The sequence below is a fragment of the Corvus kubaryi genome, unplaced genomic scaffold (assembly GCF_017639235.1).
Source record: "Corvus kubaryi isolate FWS band 111438036 unplaced genomic scaffold, C.kubaryi_AGA036_p1.0 74, whole genome shotgun sequence".
Taxonomy (NCBI): Eukaryota; Metazoa; Chordata; class Aves; order Passeriformes; family Corvidae; genus Corvus; species Corvus kubaryi.
In genome coordinates this window covers 5,280,643-5,305,620 of record NW_024582061.1, presented here as the reverse complement: position 1 = coordinate 5,305,620, position 24,978 = coordinate 5,280,643, and the positions used below count along the sequence as shown (strand labels likewise).

The window sequence follows — 24,978 nt, the reverse complement described above, 5'->3', positions numbered from 1 at the left end:
TGGGGGAAGAAGAGGAAGGAGAGGGGGTAGACCAACAATGCAACTTTCCACCCCTTTTCACTGGAACGTTGGCCAACCCATGCTGATACATTGAATCTGAGGGGCCAGATGCTCCAGCCCTGACTTCTATGCTCTGATGTGTTTTGTTACCTTAGATGAGTGATTGTGTCCTGTATAAATCACTGCAAGGGCTGTATCCTCATCCTGGATATGTGATTTGGACAAGGCCCGTTGCTTTGTTGGGTTACATGATCAAATGTGAGTGACAGGTCACTGTCATGTAACCCAAGGGTGCAAACCTCTTTGGCTATTTTTTAGTTCTTAATTTGGTTACTCTCTGTAAAACATGGCTGGAGATTCAGTGCTGCTGGTGTGGATACACTGATTTATTTGGGATTAAACTGGTCCTGTACATCCACATTTATCATCAATAGTTCCATACAGAAGAGTATAATGAGATCTTTGTAGCTAATCTTTATGGGCTTCTTTAGGCCAAAAAAATTCCCACAAACACTTTCTATTTGTCCTTCCCTGTATGATTAATCCCTCATTTCATATCCATTTTCAAAATGGAGATACCGTGCTGGGAGATCCAAATCTTACCCTGGGAAGGCAAATAGTGCATATTTCGTACAGTAAGTTCAATTATGGACATTATGAGATGTGATTACCTACCCAGTTAATAGGGCAATGTTTCAAGACCACGCCTGCAGGATCCTTGGATCGCAGACAACTACTGTGTTTTTCAAGGTGTTACTTTTCTTTCTCTCATTCTGGGATGAAAGAAGGCTTCTCCTGACACTAGGCATTGGAAGCCCTATGTAAAGCATCCCTCTAGTAACAGATATGCAGAGACTTAAAACAAAAACCAAACCAAAAAAAACCCAGGAAACAAAAAATCCAGAGCTGGACAAGGTTTGAGGTGTATTGCAGGACAGCACTGCAAAATGCTGCCAGTTACTAAGGAAACTGCTTCAATATCTGCTCACAGCATCACTGCTCTAGCCACTACTTCCAGCTGCCCCATTCCACGAGCATCAAGTCTTGAGGAATACTTGGTCTGGAAGTGAAGCTGAGTAGCTGAGGTACAGAGGGACACAAGAAGCACATTTGTTTTAAATGAAAGAAAAGTACAAATACCAAATACGATGGTGTAAATGCTCATGTCTTGCAGTGAGAGCAAAAACCACCTCAAATCAGCTGTACTTGGAGCTCTACTGGAGAGTTTTGCAGCTATCCAAATCTAGCAAAAAGTGCCCATAGAAAATTGGAAAAATTCAATTATTCATGAAGCAATCGGGCAAATTCTGTTTGGGATTTCCTATTGCAGAAACATGCATCACTGAATCTCCTTTAGACAGACACCAGCACTATCACCAGCAGACTGTGAGACCCTGTGTTCCAGTGCCTGCCTACAAAAGGGTCAACTGCATTTGTTTAAAGTCTGGTAGGAAGGTAGTAAAGAATAACCAACAGTCAAACAGGCAATACTTCAAAGCAAATAAAAAATGCAGTCACCTATGGCCCTAAAGAAGGCCCAAAAAAGCCAGATGGCCTGTGCAGGTATTCCACATGCCCTGGAGGTACTGTTCCCTGGTGGACAGTCATCTCCTTTTATTACAGTGGCTGTATCAATTCAAATGGCTGGAGAGAAGGCAACTAGAGCAGACTTATCATGTCTGTGATATCATCAAACCCCACTTAAAGCCTACTCTGGAGGCTGTAAGTGGACCAGAATGATGCAAATGCCTTGAGCTTTTGCCCCCTGCAAAAGTTTAAATGCCTCAGAGTAGGAAGATTTGTCTCTTTTTTGAACTGAGGTGGTGAGAGGCAGAGGGTGAGTGTGGATTTAGCATCCCAAAATATTACATGTTGATCACTGGATGTTCCCACTAAAAGCACTGTTATTTTTCCTCAAGGTAATGCATCTTTCCATCTCTGCCACTCCCTGGAGAGATTTGTAGCAAAGTGTGTGCTGTCTCTCACAGTTGTGCTTTGCAAAAAGCAATTCCTAGAGCAGGAAGACAAAATTATTTACGACAGAATTTCGTACATTTTTCTGGGTGCTTAATGAAGCTTGAACTTGAGCAGAGCAGAGAGACTGCTTATTGTCGATTTTTTTTCGAGATCACTGCACAACAAACAGAAACTGAATAAGCAATTAAGTTAACTGGCTCTAAAACTCATACTGGCTGAGGATTAAGGTAATTATGCTGAGCTTACACACATTCACTGCAGCTTTATTTCATTGCAGCAAGTCTTGCCTGCTTGCTTGTTGCTGATGTCATTCTAGAACTGATCTGAGTTGTTGTCCTTCTATTAATTACCAAAAAGGTTACAAACACAAGCTCTCCTTGCTATAATATAGCTATGTTATTTTTACTACATGTTCAAAGGAGATGCAGGCCTCTTTTGCTAGGTTTATACAAACAGATCCAACTGCTTCTTCCTGCACCGAAGAATTTACAATACTTTAGACTTAAGGGATCAATTAAAGTAATACACAATAGATGGGTTTGGTATTGTCATACAGTGATTTCCCTGTCAAAGGGGGCAAAAAAAAAAATCTATTTTTAAGTCTGTGTGAAAAAAGAGACTCTGGGAAAACAGTATCAGTCTCCACAATATTACTGGCAGGGCAGTATGGATTCTTCACCTTCTGGGTTACAAATAAGTTTCCTTTTAAATGGCTGGAATGCAGGGGAGGGGAAAGGAAGGGAACCCCCCCACATTCTCCTTGTCTAACAAGGAGCCACAGCGTGAGAACCACTCCCTAGCAGAAGTAATCTGTGATTGACAATGGTTTTCTTTGCAGCCAGGGCTAAAAATGGTTTAGCTGCAAACAGACAAATGCAGAACATTTTAAGGCTCTTTCCAATGGCTAGGGCTGCTCATACAAGCACTCAAAATGCAGGGTGGCACCAAGAGAGCACCAAGCTCCAGAGTTCCTGAAAAATCAAGGAATTCTCATATCAGGATATGAGCACAAACACAAGAGAAAAAGAATACCTTGTAATGGGCAAAATAGCAGGGGCAGATTCACAAAAACTGGAGGTTTATTCTCTGGGCAGTTCAAGCATTTATATGTGTAATCTTAGGCATTTAGGCAAGCTGCTGTACTTGGCTTCACCCTTCCTGCCTGAAAACTGAAAGAGAAATACTCTCCTCTTCACAGAGAGCATGAATGTGGGGAAGGCACTTGGTACGACCGGGGTGGGAGCTCTGCAAACAACCAGAACAAAGTCTGCGACTGATACAATTTCCCTGTACTCTCAAAGTCAGCTCTGAGGTCTACAATAAAATGAAGGAAATTAGGTGAGGCATGACAACTTCAGAATTTCACTGGGAATATGAAGGAATTTTATACTGAAATATGTAGAACTGCCTTGTGCTGATATTAATGATGAACATGTTTGGAGATGAATGCTCTATACACTGGGGAGGCCACCTGAACTAAATAGGACCCAGTCCCAAACAATGCAGATTTCTAAGGTCCTAAATGAGTGTTTTGTAAACATGTTGATTAGTAACTGAAAGAAATCTTTATTTTAAAAAATGAAAACCAGAAGAGAAGGGCAGTGTTGACAGAAAGATCATAAATCATGGAAATTCTATTATGAATCAAAACAACAGATGTAACATGAACAACAACATCTTTTATAAACAGAAATTAGACTGTTCTGTTTCATTCACTGGAAAGGCTAATATGCCTAAAATAAATTTCCCTGAATCTCTCATTAATGTTTTACGGTCAGCGTTGACCGGCTGTTACAAAAACCAAAATGTGGATGATTTATATCCCAGAAGAGTCACTAACCCCAAACCACATTTTCCTGACAGACCTGGTATTAATAACTATAACCACCCTGACTATATTCTTCTTGCAGCGGAAGAAGCCAAGTGCAAGTGATTCATACATCAGTGATTTCTTGCTCTATATTCACTTTCCTTCTCTTTTTATTAGCAGGCTTACTGACTGCTTGAGTCACCAATTATCACCTTAAGCACCAGGCAGGAACTAAATTATCACAGTGATCCCTCCACAAAGCAGGCATCACACCATGTTTGCTGGGGCCCAAATACCTCAAACAGGAAATGACTTTGTCCTCCCCATTTCATGGTGTGAAGAACCAGAGTTTCTGGGATGAAGGAACTTGTCCAGCCCAAAAACTCTCTGGGCTTGCACTAATCTATCTGCTACAGCAACAGATAAACCACAGTTTATCAGTCAATGTATCATGTAGAGGCAAGACTGAGTGCCTGCCCTTCATCACTGACAGTGGGAAAAGCAGGATGGCCAGATCATGGTTATACTTCCATGTCTGATCACATGAGGGGGAGAAGATCAGCTACTACTTTAGCCCTTGCATGGTGTGTATTGTTACTGGTAACTCTCTCATTCTGCAGCTCTGGCTCGTGACGAAACAAAACTCACTTAACAGTATTTACAGAGCTGCTTCTAGATTCTCACTATCACCACAGAAAACTGATCATTTACAGGGAGCTTTTAAAGCCTACTATTAACCCTCTGCATAATGAACAAGTAAATTCTGCACCAGCTCTTGCCTAACTTTTCCAGAGTTTTTCCCTGCTGTAATAACATTCAGTTCAGTGGTGAAACCTCTGACTGATACCACAGTGAGAGCATGTCATCACACATGAAATTCATGAACAAGGTCTTCCCAACCATCTCTAAATACATCATGAAGAGAACGTTTCTTTTTAATATTCTGTCCCTGTTTTTAGCAGGTAAATCAAAACCTGGCAACTTCCCCGTGTCTGACATGATCCTAACGTGTTATTTCTGCTGAATCATGTTGCACTAGCTGGGCTAATCTCAGCTCTTTCCATCCTGCCCAGCTTGAAGCCAACCTTTCACTAACTCCTTTGTGCCTAATCACACAGTCAGGGTGGAGGTGGCTTCTCAAATGATGGATGGAAGTACCAATGAGAAGCAATGGAAAAATTTTGAATGACACATATATCTTAAGATCGTGGTTTCTCTATTGCAGATAAACAAAGAAACTCTAAAATACTAATGCTGTTTTGGACTTCATAACTTTTACTTATTCAAAACCCATGCAAACAATCATGTATTAATAAAACAGCAATTTCTGCATAAAATTTTAATTTAATTGAATACTTCATCCTTCCCTTTCTCTCTCTATTGATGCATGCTCATCTTTCTAGCCTTTTCCAGGAGTTTTTTAAAAGGTAAAGCTACAGAGTTTAAATGTCATTTCTCCAAAGGTACAGGGTCAGTACTTGGAAATGGCTACGCTTTTAATTAGCCATAGAATACATAACATCAGATGACTTAGATAACAAATCATGACACGCACAGGAAACGATATAAAACACACTTCATTCCCACAAAATGCCACCATTATCCCTTCATAAACAGTTTCTCTCAGGAAAAGGTGAGCTCACAAATTAAATCCTTTTTTTTTAGTTTAAATCTTGCAAACGCTGTATTACAGTCAGTTACTTTAAATGACTCTGGTCTACATAAGATAAGCCTCTGTCCCATTCAGATCATAGCAAATGAGAGGATTTGAACATAAGACTCTTTGCCTGAGGCTATTCCACTATGCCACTTGGATTTTTACACTTCAACAGGACACTGGCATTCCTACTACAAAAAACATTGAAACAAGACATTTCCAATAATCTTCTAATCCCACCTCAGAAAACAGAAATCTCACAGTCGTTTTCTAACCTTACTTCCTATAACAGTACAATTAAAACCTGCAGTACAAATGACTTAAGTATAAAAACAACAAAAAAAAAATCCACTGGAAATGACATCCTCATTACATGAAGAGTAAGGTTAATGAGGCATTACCTTGGCAGGTCCTTTCATCTGTGAGCAGTTTATAGCCTTTCTGGCAGCTGCACTCAAAGCTGCCAACTGTGTTTCGGCAGAAATGGTCACAGCCACCATTGTTTACCAAACACTCATCAATATCTGCAAAGAATGAACAGCAAAAATTTAGTTCATGACAGAAATTCAGTCATTTAGGGCAGAAATACAGGAATATACTCAGATCCCCAAGGAGGCTGCTGTCCCTGTTGGGAACCAGGCTGATCAGATGTGTCCCTTCCCAGACCTATCTCACAAGGCTTACAAGGAGAGCTATGGGCTGAGCTGTTCAGGAGACAGAGGTATTTCTCTCAGAACTGGAACCAACAGATGACCCAAGCTGGGGTAGTTAGGTGTTAGGGAACATTCAGGGAAGTTTCTCTGTAGATGGAGTGCTCTGCCTGACAGCAGACTTCAACCTGTGAAGGATGTGAATCTTTTACCTTGTATAGGAACTATCAAAACATAAGAACACATGAAAAATTGAAATAATAACAAACATGAAGTAAAAGATACTTGAATTCTGAAGAAATGCTTCTATTACCCTTACACAAACAAATGCAAGGATACATTTTTTCAGAATGAGCATTATATGCTATTTTGCTGATTATTCAGTGGCACGGTGGCACACAGTGTCACCTCTTTTCATGTGTCAAACTTTTTTCACTTGGTGTAGCAGAAAAGGAACTAACTGTGCGTACACGTGAAGGTTGCTTCTTCAGTTATTAGTTATTCTGAAGGCAGAGCACCTATTGCCTTTATTTGAAAGCCATGTATATATATATATATATATATATATATATATAAGTATATATATATATATGAAAGACAGGATCAATGGCTCTTACTTCAAATAATGATGACGAAGTGGACTGATGAACTTGGTAAAACCTCTGTTCTGAATTTCATACTGATGATTCTACTTCGTGCCCCTTTTAACTTCTCCCAAAGGTCTTGAAGAACTGGGAATGACCAATCCCTTTTCTAATCCATAAAAGGTTGTGCAGTAAGTATATAACAGGCCAAAACCCCTCATTTGAAATACAGGGCATCTTTCCATCCTTCCTTGATTATAAAACCATGGATCCATGTTTATTCGAAAAAGGAAAAAAAAAAGTACTTTTACTTTTTTTCAGGAGAAGAGCAGTGCCAAAAAATAGCTCTTTTTATGAATACATACAGTGAAGAAGTAATATGACATTGAGCCTTGGCTGCCCACTTCTGGAATTGAAAACGAGATCTTTCAGGAAACTAAATGGAGAGTGATGTTTTCTTTTGAAAAGCTTCTTGCTATAAGAGCTTTGAAACTTTGAGGTAACACCTGGCCATTTAAAGAGCAAATCTTGAAAAATGCAAATCTAAATGCCAAAAGGTCTAACATATGGAGATGGAAATTTATCAAAACCATCAAGATGATAGTGAATGAAGGGTGTGTTTTAAAAATTATTTGAATTTAGGAGGATTCTTAGTGAAAGTAATTCGTCCATTTTTGGAAACATATGATTCCAACATGGGAAAGTGGCATGGCACTTACCACATTTCTGCATGTAAAATATAAACAGCAGCAAGAGGAGTGAGGTGGTAAATCTAAAAACTCTAACAGCTAAGAGGCAAATTCAGCCATCATTTCTAAACAGCACTTTGTTACACATACCCTGACAGAAATATGTCCAGGACTCAAATAAGCAAGAAATTGTTCTTGTTATATTGTTATAAAGGTTTTCTTATGAATCGCAGTTAAGACAAGGAGATAGGAAATTTGTTCTCAGACCCTCTGAACTAATACCTCTGCTCATTACTTTTGTGTCTGGTTCTGCAGAGGAGTGGCTTTTGCATTCAATCCAATTAAAAGAATGAGGGTAAATTGTAGGCAGCAGCTGTGGAACGCCCTGAATGCTTTGCACAAAGCCAGCTCAAATCTTTGTGTCTCGGGTAATGAAGTTCCCAAAGTGCTCCAAAATCAGGGGTCTGTTTGTTGTCTGAAGTGCTCCAGTTCTGGCATTTGGCTGGCCAACAGCAGAAAACCCTGGGCTCCCAACCTGATAAATCTGATGAAGAACACACTGAGGGTCACTCTACGTAATACCATGAGGCTGGAGGCAGCAACCCTTTTGGTTTCAGCTGTGATCATCTGCACAGGTCAAGATGGCAGTGAAAACACAAGAATTTTTGGCCCAGTTCCTGCAGCCTGGCATTTCCTTTGGTAGAAGTGATTCCTAACAGCTCTCTAATGTGCAGCTGGGACTGTGGTGTGGGCCTTAGAATGGATCACCACAAAAGGTCCCATCCTTCTGCACAGCACAGGTGTACCTAACTACAGTTCAGCTTGCCCTGACAAAACTGTGGGATAAATGGAATTGTGAATTAAAATTACCAATACATTATGCATTGTAAACACACAGAACAGTCATCCATCATGAAGAAGATATCTTTTACCAGTGATAAGAACAATATGACCTTCGGGCTACTCTGCTGCCTGAGAGAAGTCAAAATTACTTGCAGCCTGTCAAACACCATTCTGGAGTAACGATTGATGTTTTAAATGATGGCCCCTGGATTTCACATGTTAAATTCCAAATTCCAATCTCTTTTCAGGGTCTCTCACGACCATAAGGGGCAAAAATGAAACCCCGATGACATCGGAGTGTAGATTTTAGGCTGTTAATAACTGTAATTCCACTGACAATGAAGCATATTAGCTTTACACCAGCAATTCTTTGGAATAATTCTGAACCAGGATCTGGGTAAAACCTGGGAGAGTCCACAGGAAAAGAAAGTATTTATTCATTTCTTCTAACTGGAAAACATGACATGACCTTTTGAAACAGGAACTATCAAAACAGAATAGAGGTCAAAACTGTTAGCTGCAAAAACATTCTAAATAACATAAACAGTGCCAGTCTCTGCTTTCACTGTATTTCTTTCCATGGCCATAGCGAGACTGACAAGGCATGTAAAAATTATTTCACTCTGTGGAGAGCAGTACATTGCTGCATTTTACTTGGAAGAGAGCAGTATCCAACTGTATGTATCACGTCTAACTGGTTCAGAGAAATTGCAAAAAGTCTGTATCCCCACTATTTTTATTTCCTTGGCTATAAATAACTTGTGTTATGAGAAATATTCCACTGTGTGAGAAGGTGAGGCCTCATGTATCTTTAAACTCACTGGTACCCAACTTTGTCAAGTGCCTCTTTGAACTTTTCAGAGGGGTAAGCATGTCTGCCTCTCATGCAGGGGAAAAATACACAGTGGAAACCCATTGTGGTGTCTCTACCAGCTTGGACATTATTTAGTCAAATATTCCCCTACTATTATTGGGACCGTCTGTGGAGCAGTCATAAACCTGCTGTCTTCAAACATAGTTCTCAAGTGGCTCCTTATGATGCAGGCTGCAGAAGAATAGCTCCAACTTCCCACAGGCTCTGCTGCCCTTTATCCTCAGGAACACAAAAGGATGGAAAGAACTCTATTCCTCCATGGGGGCTGTACATAAAATGCCCTGATGATACTGTGAGAGTCATTTCAGACTAGGAGGTCTGATGGGCTTGCAGTGCATTGGCAATAAAATCCCAAGGGATTTCTCCTAATACAGTAACTCAATATTGTTAAATGATACCTTGCTCATACAAGTTGATGATCTGCTACAAAATACCAAAGGATGTGGCAAGTACAAACGGGATATGTGCAGATATGAAAATACAGGCCAATGAGAAGCCACAGAAGCATTAAAAATTATGGTCAAAACTGTCAGGTGAAGGTATGGTGTAACAGCCAACTCAGCACTCAAGCCTCTTGTTAGCTCTGAAAATGGTTCCTTCAATTCCCATGCAATTAATTACAAACAAAAGCAAAGATAAGATTTGCAACAAGGAAGCTAACACCTTCTTTAAAGCTGTAATATTTGAGGGGAAAAAAACCCAATTGCAAATATTTGTCCGGAGATGGAGCTCAGCAACATCATCACAAAAGCTGTGCATCTGTGGGAACCCAGAAACAACCCGTGGGTTTGTAAATATAATATAATACAATATAATATTATATAAATAATATAATAGTAATAATAATAATATATAGTATTATTTTTTCTGAGGATCTCAAAATCTGAGGGAGGCAGTGGAATCAGCTTTAAATAAAGCTCTTCAGCTTTAAATAGAAGTATAGGAACTCAGAGACTTTGTGCTAAGTTGCGCAGCTACAATTTGACTCGGCTAAGCAGGCAGACTGTTATTTTTCTTTTCATGATCTTTGAAGGTTAATGGGAATGCCTGCTCCTCTTCCACTTACACTTTTTGAAGCTCTGCTCAGTGTAATGCATGTTTGGAAGGAGCTGGTTCTGATCAGGGTGCATGTATGCACTTGTGTGTGCACATACAAACCCACAGAGATTTGCCTCACTGCACACAACCCAGGGAACAAATTAAAAAGTAGGGATTTTAGGTAACTTAGAACTTAACATTTCACATAAGCTGCCTAAAGGCAACTGAAAGGGTAATCAACATGCTATGTGCACTTAGCTGTTGAACAATGATGGAGATGGAGATTTCCAGAGCCTCATCAGAGGCGGAAGTGAGGATCCTCCTTTCGATGGCTGGACAAATATTTGAACTGATTGTGTCCGTCTAATCCTTTGCAGATTTAAAATGCTACCTAGCTCCAGGAAAATAAAATACTCCCAGATCAACCTAAAATAATTACAGAAACTTTATAACCTTCTTGGTTTTAATAATGAAAGCCAGCATGTTGGAATTAGTAATGCTATTACCAGTGTATAGTGGACATCAATATAAATATATTTTCTTCAAGGTGGGCTGGTTCGCTAGTTCTTGTTATTCCCTGATTTCCTAATTTTTCCTTGCTTTTCTTTCCTTGTTCTTTCTCATGGTTTTACAAATCACCATCGTCCCCTAAAAACTGGAACTAGTGTTGCCTTGTTGACACAGATATTAGTTCCCTGATGCACACAGACCACAAAGTACTTTGTAAAGCAGCCACAAAACTTTTTAACCCCACGCCAGAGGTGGGGAAATAGAGGAACAGAAAAACAAACTAACTCATCCACACTTGAATCCAAGCCCAGTGTACAACTCAGCAGGTTACCCTGGGGTGCCAATCCGGACAGGCTTGCACAAAACACCTTGTACTGCATGCTGTTCTACATCACAAACATTACAGAGCCACCAATGCTCAGACTGAAATTATTTTGATATTTGCCTGCCACTTCTCAATTAAACTTGTAAACTCAGGATTAAGGTAAGCATAAGCTACCAGGCTCCACTTGCAATACTCTAAAAGTAATATTCCATAGCATCTTAAATGCATGCCAGGGATATAAGGCAGAAAGATAATTTCAAATCCCCAGATTCATTGAATCAGTGCCACTATGAGAAAATCTAAATAAACGTAGAACACAGGCTCTGCTGTTCCATCCAGAAGCATCAAGCCAGCTGTTGTGTGGTTAGTTTCCAGGGAGCTGTAAGTCCTAGTTCCAGTTTTGCAATGGATTTATCCAACATTTGGGCAAGGTGTAACACTTCCCTGCTTTACCTCATCTTAAAAATTGGGGATTGGCAATTATCACTCGGTATTTTCAGGACCAATACTTTAAAATGCACTATTATTGAACAAGGTGTTATGAATCCAAGTCATTTGCTGTCAAAATTTTTAAGTCAAATTACAGTTGTTTTTAATTTCTGGTCTGGGCTTTGGAATGGTTTGATCCAGCAGCAGGTTCCATGCTGGTAGCACTTTGCACTGGAAGATTTTGTGAATGTCTGCAGGACTGTTAGGGCCATGTTTACTTTAGGAGGTACAATTGCTGTTCCACCACTCTACCTGAAACTGCACAGTTCCCTGCCTCTCACGTTTCAGGGAGGAATAATTCTGTTTATGCAGTGCCTTCTACTTGAGGATTTCAAAGGCCAGCAGCTTATTATCTTCCTTACATTAAACCTACACAACACTTCTGCAGGAGAGATACATTTAATTAATTCTTCTTTAACAAATGTGAAACAGAGGCACGTAGGGTAGTGTGTGACTCGCCTGCATCAGATAGCTACAAAATGAAATAAAGCATATATTATAGCACCTCTAATTTGAGTTCTGTGCTTCAACAACATCCTCATTTTCCCTCCCACAGTGCTAATTAACTGTAAAGTATGATAGTCATTACTGACTATCTGGAACTGAAGTTCCACTAAGTAGCAAATGAAGACTCTCTGTTTAATTAGCTTTATAGCTAGGTTGTGGGACAAGGCATTTTCCTAATTAACAGGATTAAATCTAGACTGGGCAGACAGGAATGAGTGTAATTAAAATTTAATCTCCCTCATCCTGAAAACAGGCTGCCCACAAAATAGAGAGCTTTGTGTAAATGCTCTTAGAGCATGGAAAGGTTGAGGCAGGTTTCAACACATTTCCCTCATGTCACTTTCTCAATTTTCACCTGTTATCTTCGCAATTTCACGAAGAAACCTGTCTTCCAACACAGATGGTAATCTGTCACATATGGATTTAGGTGTCAGCTATTCTCCTCCAGGACATATCCACTCTGACATTATCCACCAACCAATCAATAAAAGAGTCTGCCAGGCTGCCAAGAGATCAATCACCTTGTAAAACAAACATTATGTCCTATTATTTTCTTATTACAGTTAATTAGATTTATAAAACACAAAAACCTTTGCAGGTGAAAAACTCAGAAATGCTGTCATAATAGGTTAGGCCCAGATTTCTCATTTGTAAAAGGGAAGGGATTTACTAAATCTAATGTGAAAAGAAAGGATTTTCATTTAAAAATTTTGCTGAACACTGAATTCTTTTCTAAACTTAAAAACATGTTAGTGCAATGCAATGAACCCAAACAGTGCAAGCTGTCTGAGGCTGTGACACCAGAATGTGAAGGGCACTGGAGACATAAAGATACAGACTGATAGTCTTTTACTGTCTAGGCTGAGCTAAATGCTAGAACTACCCCTCCTCCCCACGGCCTCCCAGCCAAAAGAACAGATAAACTTCACAGAAATCCCAGGAAATAAAACTACTTTCCTCCTCCTGTATAATTTTATCAGTCAAAATGCTTTTGTCAGTCAAAATGCTTCTTATAAAACACTGGAGAGGAAGAAATGAGTGTGCTGTTAAATCTCCCATGTGTACTTGGGGACACCAAAGAATGTCTCTCTGTTTTTTACAGAGCATGTGGAAACTACAGGACATCAAATTCTGGGAAACTTGGCTGTACCTGTGGCCATGTGAGTGAGGACAGGCAGAGCTGGAGGCTGTGGGTAAAACAGTGGGAGAAAATTGTGCAAATACATTGGGCTGACTGCTTGCCTACCTTAATTATTCACACAGCCACTACCACCAGAATAATTCCGTGTGTAATGTAATTATTCACACAGCCACTGCCACCAGAATAACTCGATGTGTAATGTTTATGCGGGAGGAGCTGAGGCAGAAGAACTAAATGGGCTGCTGCAGGTTAATAACAAGAATAAAAGAGTCAATTCAGTGTTTCTTAAGGAGTAAATCAGACAAAATTGTGGGGCTGACATCCCTGGGCATTTTCTCTCTGCTAGGTGTCACTAAAAACAAGGCCTGGCTCTTACTCTATATAATTTTTCCATATAGGCTGAATGGAGAGCAAAGGGGCAAGTGAGCTAACTGCACTACTGGACCAAGGTACAAGAATCCCTAGATTTAGTGTATTAACTCAATTTACATTTACTCATGGTTGTTTTCATTTACCCCCTTGGAATTATTATCTGCTCAGGAAAGCTCTGTGCTTATTTCCAAGAATCTCAGTTTGCTTCAAGGAAAGTGTTTGTTTAATCAAATAAAATGGGTATTAAGGACAGTTAAAGGTACTGATGCTCTCCCTAAAATCCCAGTGAAACTGTGTTAGGTTTCCTGGAATAAAGCTACTCCTTCTGAAAGGGGCACTTGAATACAATTAGCCCATGATAATTTTAATAGCTCTTAATGAATCAAAGAAATTTGGATGCTGACCAAAAGTTAACCCTCCAAATTTTTTGAAGACACTGCTTCAACCAACCAGGGATCTGCTCTGTACCAGGGAAGAGAGACCCATCACTGAGAGCAGGATCTAGTCATATTAAAAAAAAAGAGCTGTATTTTATGATGAAAAAGGCAATGATAAAAGAATGAAAAAAATACTGCAAGTTTTGAGTGTTGGGAGCTATGATTATGTGAGTAATCAACTCCCAAGTCACAGAAAGCACAGCACACTTTTCCATAATATACCATGCTTGTTGATCCTCAGGGGGCTTTATATTGTTGAATAAATGCAAGGTCTTTTCAACAACTGAAATGCAAAATATGACCCTCTGAAGCATCAATTTAAAGGATTTGGCATTTTCAAAGGGGAGGTTCACGAAGACAAATAACAACTGCAAGTTTCTAAGGAACAGGGATATTGCCTAGTCATGAAAAAAACCCTAACTTAGTACACATGAATTTATTTTGTGGGGGTAGATGGAACCCTTGGGAGGGAATGAAACAGAATGAGTTACATGGCAGCTGACCCAAGTCTGCAATTTTTTAATGGAAGATAATTTGTTATATTATATTTGTCTGTCATGAACAAGTCTACAGCAGACAAATGAATTGTATCTCTTTGAGCCAAAAAACCCCCAAAACCCAAGGCCCAACTGAAAACCTAAATGGCAATTCCCTTAAAAACAGGGAAGGGGCAGTGAAAGTTTCACACATATTCTGGGTTAGATAAATTTGCAGCAGCAATTAGAAGGATTCCGCTCTCCACTCTCTCTCTCTTTTTTTTCCATTCCATTTGCTTCTTTCTGACAAATTTTCAACAGTGTTGGTATCTAAAACTTGCATTCCCTTTTTTTTTTTTAATTAAAAAATCATGGGTTTATCATTTGATTTTTCATCACTGTGGAACTTCAAATGTCTCTATGAAAGCCTGAATCAATTATGTCTCTAAATCAAATAGTAACATACATACTCCTCAGTCAGTGTCCAATTGCTCATCTTTTCTGGTCCCCACACTAGGCTTCTGACCACTTCCACCTTCCACCAAGAGCTTTCTCCGTCTTTTCCTCCCTCAAGTCCCACTCATTCACTCACTTTCTGCTGGTAACCAGCAGCTTTTTCCCTCTCCAACATCTCTTCCACTATTTATGGTTTTACCACCAACTCTGCTGAGCCTTCTCCTCGCTCAGATACTCTCTCACCTCTCTTATCACACACCAACAGTCAGCTCCCCGCTTGCTTTAAAAAAGTGGGGAAAAAAAGTAGGAACCTAATTTTGAGTCACCTCCCAGTCTTAGAAAGTTTTGAAACAGCTGCTTCCAGGGCAGCAGTGCTGGCCCAGATGGTTGTGGTTCTCTTACTGGACAAGACACAGAGCTTTCTACTGAGCTGCTACAGCTGCCTGCTGGATGCTGTTATGTTTTCCTCACACTGGATTGATCTTGTATGTTCTTTGTCTTGAGACCTGGATAACATCGATGGAATAGCAGAAAATGACTGCAGCCTCAGCAAAAAAGGCCTCAATGCTTGCTTCTTTAACCCACATTTAGGTAGTTTTTTTGAAAATGCTTTTGTAGCTACCTCAGAACTCGTGCTCTCGTCCAAGTCTAATCCACCTCTTCTAAAACAGGCATCTCTTCTGATAAACTGACCTTGATTATTGTTGTCCCATTGGTTACTCAGTTTTCCCTCTCTCAGTACTGATCTTTGTGATGGTTTTTTTGGACACAGACGGTCTCGCACCTCGCTTAGAGTCCTATCAAACCAAAAATAACCTCAGAACTGCCTCTGTATTTTAATATTCCCTTTTGGCTTTAGTTTTTCATTTGTCATTCCTAGCAAATAAGTTCCCTTTTGTCTTCTTCTTTCACCAACTACAAGTCCACCTGTTATCTCTTCTGCAGGCACGTGGTTGATTCATGTGCCAAAATGTTCCCCTGTAGAAGCATTTAGTGGGTCCAACTGTAAGAGTCTTCTTGAGGCTTTCCCAAAGTGTGTGTTCTCAGAAAATCACGCCAGTACTCAAGCCCTGAACAGCGCCACTGTTTTCATGACAAAATTCCTAATTTTCCTCTCATTTAATGTTGGTTTTGTTACTTTTTCTTTGGTTGGGCATACACATCTATTTTTTCATAGCATCAAGTCACCCACTGGCTGCCTTTGGTTACTTGTTTGTCACAAACACCTCTATTTTTTAAATCATATGGTGTTGTCAGAAAAAGGAGTATTGGGAAGGGGAAGAGACAGGGTGATCCAGCTGCTGCAACATTTTTCCAAAAAAGTCTGCTGGTTTCTGTAAATCAGTTGAGCAGTTTGGGATTCACACAAATCTGCCTTTACCAAGAAGGCTTCCTGCTTGCTTCCTGAAAATGGCATGTGGTCTCAAAACCCTTTAACTGTGCAGAAGTACTGGAAAATGGTCAGAACTTGTTTGTCAGAAGGCAATTTTAAGGAAGTTCAGCTATTTTAATGGAACATTTAATTGCACATTTAATCTGTGCATCAAACATATCTAGAAAATATTATTTTAAATTAATGTTTTTGTTCCTCCTAAAAGCACTAGGCTAATTGCTGCAGAACCCACATTTTCACTACTATCATTCTTGACATCAGTCTCATGTTCATGAATTAATTTAGGTGCCAACTTCTCATGCAAGGCAAAGATGTCCCTCTGTCCATGCAAAAAATAAGAGATTTTTGTATTTTTTCCCCTTGTTTTTAGGATAAAAGACAGACCTCAGCCTCAAGATTTGCATTTGCCTTATGATCAGCATAGAAAGGGCAAAGGTATTTTTTGTTTTGATATGTGGCTGTAGTGGCTTGTGATTACACCTGATCTCTTCTGTTTTCTGACAGCTTTTTGCTTGCAGGTACAGGGAAGCAAACTCAAATGGTGCTTATTTTTGAACATGCACTTATTTCTAGCTGCAAACACTGGGAGGGTAAGTTGCTGTAGCTTGAAAGCAGAGTAGTGTAAGGAATCTGATAGAAGCAGAGCTGCTTATAATGAGTTATGAAAACCAGATCTTGATTTGACTATTGGGAAGTTTATTCTTGCCTTAAGTTGATGAGAAGTAGGGAGAAAACCATCTGGAGGGAAAGAATGGCTCAAAATGAACCACTTCAGTAAACCCTGAAGGGTTGTTAAAAGACAACACATACTTTAATAGCTAACTTCTAAAACTCTACCCCCTGACTTGGGACAGCTTGTGGACTGGCTTTGACAAAATCATTTGGCTTTGGTCTGCCATTGGAAAAAATCAAGGCACTCTGATTCCTCTGGAGTAGGGTGTTTTTCAGAGGGAGGGACACAGAAAAAAACCAGAGAGGGACTAAGAATTTGTCCCACACTGACTTCCACATCTGAATGGACACCACAGGCCTCCTTGCACCACTGTATTAACACTTTTTCTAATATTTTGCTTCTGTTGCTGAGCTCAAGGAAAGGCACTGTATTCCTTGTTAGACTCTGAGGGGAAGTGGAAAGCGGAAGCCAGTTTAGGGATATTATCAAGGCAAGTAAAGTGGGTACTCTACAGGTTGGGATTAAACTCTTCCCATGTCCTTAGGAGCATGTTATTGCAATAAGATATGAGTTCAGACGGCGCCAGCTGTCCCATGTTATTTCCCAGTGCACATATCCCTAAGCTTGTACAAATAGGAGGTAGCTGAGCCATATGATGTAAGACCTCTAATCCCATCAGGAATTACCAAAGGCTGACGTGTTTGTTTTCCCTTGGATCACCAATTCCTCTGGCTAAATTCTAGAATGCAGTTCACAGAGGGGTTCTTGAGAGCAGTACAAGGCATGAGGTGCAAAATAGAATTTGATGTCCCCTGAGGGCTGATGCATAGAAGAGAGGACAGAGATTCTACTTGGGTATCCACAGTGGGAACAACAGTGGCCTTGGGGATCAAATGAAGAGTCACTGAAGGTGGAGTCTACACAAAGGCTTGAGGATGACCACCTCTGCTTTAAAAATGAAATAGCAATTTTCAGCGCCTTTTCTACTGAGGTTCTTGACTAGAAATCCCATGAGCATTCAATTTTCTGAAATGTCTGACCATTTCTGAAATGTTTTCCCCTAAAAAGTCAGAAGTGTATCTGACCTATCACCTTAAAACATTTGCACTATTTGCCACTCCCAAGAATCCTGGTTAAAGTGGTTTATGTGCTCAGGTCAGCTTCTTCATAGAGAGTCTAAGCACTCAGTGTATCTCAATCTCTTTCCATTTGCAAAGTTGGGCATTTTTTTCCCAGCAGAGTAAGTTAAAGTATGCTGAGAGTAATCCTGTCTTTCTCCTAGTTACTTTTGACAGACTCTAAGCAACATGCACACTATGGCTCTGGGATATCCCAGAGTGATCCAGCCCAGATACCTTCATTTATGTGCAGCAAGCAAAGAGAAGCTATTCATCAGCTTAAAGGAAAAGCTGCCCTCACTCCTTGTCACTCTAACTTTGACTAAGGTAAGGCTAAGGGACCATTTCCCTTATGCTCCTTTCCAAACCAAACTATGAATATAAGGCACTATTTCAGCAGAATGTTACAAAATTTAATGTGCTATACACCACATTTCTCTGGCATGAAGCACTAGCATTATGAAGCAGTGTCAAATGTAAAAGTACTATCACTCTATTAACTACCTAAATTCTCTCAAAGATAAGACATGTAAGTACATGGCAATGGTGCAATGATCAAGGGAAATGTAATCAGAAGAAAAGGGAATAAGACAAGCAGGCCTCTGCCCTTTCTGGCTTTGCCAGATGTCCTCTTCAAAAACCCACCGCTGCTTGTAATTTTGAAGCTGACATTTATGCTGACATTTGCTAGTACCATAGCATTCTGACTGCAGAGGAGGTGATAACTGCCAGCAACTTCTTTCACTTGAGTTCTTTCACACCATTTGCATGTATGCTTTTTCCCTTTTTTTTTGCTTTGTTTTTGAAAAAGCACTGGAAAATAGTAATGGCTTGTTATGGCTAATGGCTCATAACGCGTACATTCTTCAAAAATCCTATGTGTCTAATGTGGAGGGAGCTGAACTGACCTCTTCACATGTGTTAAAAAAAAAATTTCCCGTTGCTAGAGAAAGGTGGGCTGGAAAGAGCTCTTTTTGTAAGGCCCAGGACCTGCTCTAAGGCGACTGATACTCCTTTCACTGCGTGGAGCATCACAGATATTGCACACACTGCTCATGGGAGCTGCACAGAAAGAAGCTGTGGATTCAAAGGAGGAGGAGTCTGACAGCTATGAACAGATTTGCCTCTAAATGAGAGTTTAAACTCTTCAAGAGATAACTGAAATTCCTTTTCTTTAAAATGCTGCTGTATGTGAATGAATTCAACCAAGGAAAACCTTGTATTTGGGTGACTTTGGGTGACTTTAGGTCACTTTGCAGCTAACGAAAAAACTAGAACAGTGCCCAACCCAAAAAAAAGAAAAAAAAATTCATTCACATGAAAACATTTGGGCCTGTCTTGTATTTTTCTCTTAGGTCAGATCCATCTTAGTTCAGGAGGCCTGCTCCAAACCTACAGTCTTGACTCTAAAGGCATTGGGACACTTGTTTCAAGAAGTGTGGTCATAGGAGCCATGAAAGTTTTATGTGCCTTAGTGTAAACTTGACTGATGAATACATTTTAGAGGTTTTCTTGCACTGGGGTATATTTTACTGTCAAATTTTTACTAATATGTAGACAAAAAGTCAAACTGATCAGGGATATTAACCAAACAAAACCTGAGTTTATCAAAAGTACTCCTACAGCATAAACATTGCATTTAGGCAACAAATGAAAAAAAAAACCACCGCTCTGAAATTCATCTAATCAATCACAGTGAAATAAAGGTATTATCATAATTCAGGGAAGCTAATAGTGGATGTACCAGATTAACAACTATATCTTACTAGTAATAAACAGTAAAAGTAACCTGTGTTCTGTCTGGCGTTCTTTTTTAAAAAAGAGGAAACATTTTCAGTTTCATATGAATTGATTGGGACTGACAAGATGCAATTCTAAGTGCTTTAGTCAATTTAATCTGATTTAGAGGAAAAAAAGCTAAAACAAATTTTAAGTAATTTCGATTAATGGAAGTATGGAGGAAATCATAACTGTTCACAGATACTCTGTAGCCAGGAAATGAAGCCAAATTGGCCAGCTAAACTGTCCACTGTGAGCTTTTCACTTAGTGTTAGTGTGTTCTGAATGAAAAGAGAGGAAAGTCTTCAATAACTGAGTCATAATCTTATACCAAACTGATGTCAAGCATTAATTTTAAGCATTTAATTTAATGAAATCTTTCAGTTTGTATTTAACAAAACATGACATACTTTCTTTCATTGAAACTCATTCTCTAAAAAACTCTTTTCTTACAGAAACAATTCCATTTTCAAAATTTAATTCACTTTCAGGGTTTCATTTTTTTGTGTCCTCAAAACTAATTTAAAATGCATTTTCCTGCTGTAATAGGCTGTAATAAAGCAAGATAAAGTAATTGCTATATCAAACTAGTACAGCCAATGCAAAATTTCCCTTTTATTTCAAATAAACTTCGATGCAGTTCTTTGACTGAAATTTTTCATTCGTCTCTATGCTCCTGCTTTTTTTTTTTTTCCCCCTAGATTGCTTAATGATAAAGGAGGGTACAGAGCTGAGTTACTGGACAGATCATTCACCACTCAGGCATTTCTGATACTCCCACTGCAGCCCAGTCAAGTATTTAAGCGCGTAAGTGCCACATTTCTTTGCTACATCTGAATGCTGAAGGATGGGGGCCTGTTTCAAGGAAGTGGAGAGCCCACCCCATTGCTGGGTCACCATGACAATGAGACAGCAGGAAGGAGAAATGTTTGCCATGCAGTCACATAACCCCAGTGTTACACCGCTCTAGTTAAATATGCCAGACCGCTGAGAAGGGCTGACTTAGTGTCACACAGTGAAGAAAATGCACCATCTCTAGGTGGGGATGTGAAGGGAACTTTCTCTCTCCAAAATACACGTCTGTGAGATCACCTGGGTTTGGCACAGACCTATTCGTGCACAGGAATTAATCCTGTTGCATTTAGTCACAGCTGGTGGCACTTTATGAACGTGTAGTATCACATTGCAACTAAAACTCCCTGAAATTCCAGCCCAGCTGACTATCCCAAAATCCTGTTGTCAAGTTCCTTCCCCTTAAGGGTCACAAGATGCAAATCAAATGAAGAAATGAAGGTGAAATGATGCAAAACAGAAAGCCAACTGAACAAAATAATCTGCGTCTTGCTATTACAACACATCTATGGGACATTGCAAAGTTAGGTAGCACTTTATGGAAAAGTCATAGTTGAGATGTTGCTTTTGCTCTGTGACCCTTAGAAATTCAGTTTCTCCAGCTTAAAAGTTTTATTTGCTGTGCCATTTGACTCTAGGAGCTCAGCAAGGGCTGCAGCCTGCACAGCTCCTCTGTGTCTAGGTGCAGAGTGCTGTGAAGTCACTTTACTCAGGCACAAGAGTGCCTGGGGGTACAGTTGCTTCGTTAAGTCCCAGGGCAGAAAAGGAGCATATATATCATACACATGGTCCTACATTTTACACCGTGCTAGAAGCTTGTGGCCCTTCCTCTTGCTCTAATTCACAAAGAATTAGAGAAGCCACAAAGGAAGGTCCCTGTCTCTCTCAGACATCATCTTTTGCCATCATTCTCAGTCCTTCTCTACTTTAAATCCTGGGAGAAGAATTTGCCCTGGCTCGGCTTGTCTCCTGTAGCTGCCCTCGGGAAATGAGCTCTTTATTATTGGATCCAGTTTGGCAGATGGATTTAAAAAATCTTCAGAAATCTGTGCTAAGTCTAGTCTAGTCTGACTTCACTCCTTTTGAACCCTGCAAGTTTTTTGCAAATGAGCCTCCTGCATTATCAGTTACCCAAGCTGTATCTAGTATAATTAAAATGCTGAACTGATCAATCTTCTCACTGAGGGCAGAATGGAGCTGGATCCATGAAAAGGTCACTCAGCAGGAAGGATGCACAGAAAATGACAACAAGGGAGCTCAGTACCTCAGAACCCCTGGTATGCACAACACAGAGGATATTAAAATGTGGGTAGGAGGCAATGAGCAATAAGCATCTCAGGCCTCTATGTCTTTTAATCTTCGGGCTCCCTTTCTGTCTGAATTAGCTGAATTCTGTGGGATAACTTGGTAGGCATTTAAGGAAGTGACCTACACTGTTTCCTCATGTGTAGCACAATAATCGACAGCATCAAATGAGCTGAGCATCAAGCTGGCATCACCCAGTTATAATGGCAGTAGAAATTAAATAGCATTAATTAGAGGGAGAATATGGAACTCTTTCTGGCTGGAATGTCTCTTCTCTTAGCTGTCAAAAGCCTCCATGGTTTGGATTATTAAGAGCCAAGTTGACAGGAAAGCTGAAGGGAATAAAGGAGCATTCTCCATTGTGTGCCAAGCCAACTGAGGGAAGACTTGAGTTCAAGACTGACTTTTAAAAAACAGCAAAAGGTTAATGAACTTTTATCCAAGCACCATTAACACATCTGAAGATCATTCTAATTAGACCACAGACAACACTTTTGCTCTTATTTCACTTCAAGATCAGGTAAGTAATGTGTGTAATGGGGAAAGAATCAGAGATTAAAAGGGTCTTTTCAGTTTCCAGAAAGCAGAGCAATCTTCCACGACAGTGGAGAGTAGTCTTCCTACGTGCTCTGCTGATACTTGTATGTATTCCATGTTAAAACTATCTCCACAACAATTTCCCCCCCAATTTTATTGACATTTGATATAAGCCAGACTGTACTCTGCATTAAAAAAAGGAGCTTGATTCTTTGAGGTACAATGGACTCTCCTTTCTCACTGTGGAAGAGGTCAACCCCTTGCAACACCATTGGAGGCAGATTCCTTGTATTACTTGCAAGTTGCTTTCCTACACCTTGCATTCACTAATACACTGGGAAGGGCCAGGAGAAATATCAGATCTTTAGTCAGGACTCAGTTCTGTACTCTGTGATTTAAATTCATGCCAGCTTCTATGATAGAACTATAGAATGGGAACTGTGATATTGCAAACAAAGTATAGAACAATTAGTTACATTTAAAAGGGTTTATTTCCCACCTTTTGGTGATCAAGCATGTCTGCATATACTCTTTTTTAAGAATTTGTCTTCCCTTTTGTATGTATACTTGCCTTTTTTCTGTACTAAACAATTAATGTAACTCCCAACTACTAAACAAAAACCTGTGGACATTTTGGACAATAAACTTTTTTTCCCATTACATGTCTTCACAATGCCTAAAACTGACTAGAGTCCTGATTGTTGAACAGAACTATCTAGAAATTTTTGTTAATTAGAAAAATAGTGGTTTTATTTCATTAATTTTTAAAAATATATAACTCATTCCCTTGTTTAAAAAAAAAAAGGAAGAAAAGCATCAGCAGATTTCCATAAATTACCAGTATGGCAAAAGCACATTATTAAGGAAGTCACCTAGAAGTGAGCTAGAATTACACATTAATAAATTACCCTATGTCCACTTTGCAATACACAGAAGTTCAGATGTTTCTTTGAGTCTTATTTAAGCCTCTTGAATCTAAGTATCTGCAGAATTTCATATAGTAGCTGCACTATATAAAATGGCTTAGAGTGGAAGATGCCTAAATGGACTAAAGAAAATCATAGACTTTCCAATAAAAACATTATTTTTGGTCAACATTATTTGCTAAATTAAACCTAAACACATTAATCATTTTGCTCAACCCACAATTGCATTTTTCAGCTAATATATTAATTCTCCTTCCAATTCCTCTCAGCTTTTCTTACATGCCCTACATCTCTACTTCCCCATAACAGAAAATGGCATCTCGTTCTTCTATATTTAGAAACACAACCTCCCTTAAAATGATGTTCTATGAAAAACCTCACTTGGACATGCTGTGACACTCGATGGACTTGAAAACTGTGCCCAAGAAAGACAGGATGTGACAGCTCCATGATCCCTGAGGATGCTTTAAAGGGCATCCAAGAGATAATCCCTTGCTCTTACCACACAGATGTAAAATTACAGCTGCAGGAAACAGGGAACTGGATATATGAGAAATTGTGGGCCAGTCAAATCAAGGAGAGTAAAGAGGAAAAAAAATGCAAGGAGAAAACTTGTGCTGATCACTCTCTTCTCTTCTAGAGAATGCAGAGGAAGGAATATGTGCACACTGACTTTCTCCTGCCTGGTCTTTTCCAGGCTTTACTATCAGCAAGAGGAGCCAAGAGGACATCAATTTCACTCCACCAAAAAGTTCACTTTTGTGTTCAGGACATGGAAATCCTACAGAGCATCCCCTTTGACTAAGGGCTGCCTACAAAAGCTGTGCAAGAAACTTCACTGGTCAGTTTAAGTGCAGGATCCTTTGTGCACAGATTTAAATGGAAAATCAGCTTCAAGAGAGCAGGATCTATCCCAGAAATCTCACAGTGCAATACGTAAGATAAAATTAATTAAATTAAATTAAATTAAAAATGTGTATTTCACCATTTTATGATGAAGAGTATTTCCTAAAATGTCAATAAAGGTTAAAAAGAAATGGCTAGTTGCTATATGAAACCATCTGTTTTAATTTCCAGTTGCTGCTTATTTTAAGAAAGTAAGAAAGAATCAGCAGCATCATAAAAATATGGATTCTGTTTCTTATATTTTCTACTCATAAAAAAGGGGAAAAGCAAAATGTGAAAGAGCTTAGAGCTAAGGTATTTGGTTTGAGGATCAGTAGAATATTTCATTTTGTCTGTAGGAATAATTATAGTCTTGATTATTATATAAATATCGTTTCATGTTAGTTCTCTGGCCAAATGTCTAAATTTAGAATTAAGCTTTTTTTTACAACACAGTTTCAATAATAAACATTATGATCAAGCCTAGGTGTATGTTACATTATTAAAAGGCCTCCTTTTCAAGCACTTGGTGGAATCACTGTTACTGTTCTACTATGGCTTAGCTAGTCTGCTGGTAAAAATGAAGATTTATTTTTATGTGGCTTGAACTAAGATGACTGAGTTTTGATGTGTGCTCACCCTTAACTATTAACATTGTGTGCAATGGCAGTTTAA

The 24,978-nt window shown here is 39.4% G+C and overlaps 1 protein-coding gene across 2 annotated transcripts in view; it reads right to left on the bottom strand.

The window, feature by feature from the left end:
* SCUBE1 (signal peptide, CUB domain and EGF like domain containing 1) overlaps positions 1-24,978 on the bottom strand; it is a 194,612-nt gene that overhangs the window by 41,564 nt on the left and 128,070 nt on the right. For both annotated transcript variants that reach the window (XM_042050680.1, XM_042050681.1), the window contains one exon: positions 5,846-5,968. In XM_042050680.1, the coding sequence (XP_041906614.1) occupies positions 5,846-5,968 (123 nt within the window). The remainder of the gene's footprint in view (positions 1-5,845; positions 5,969-24,978) is intronic.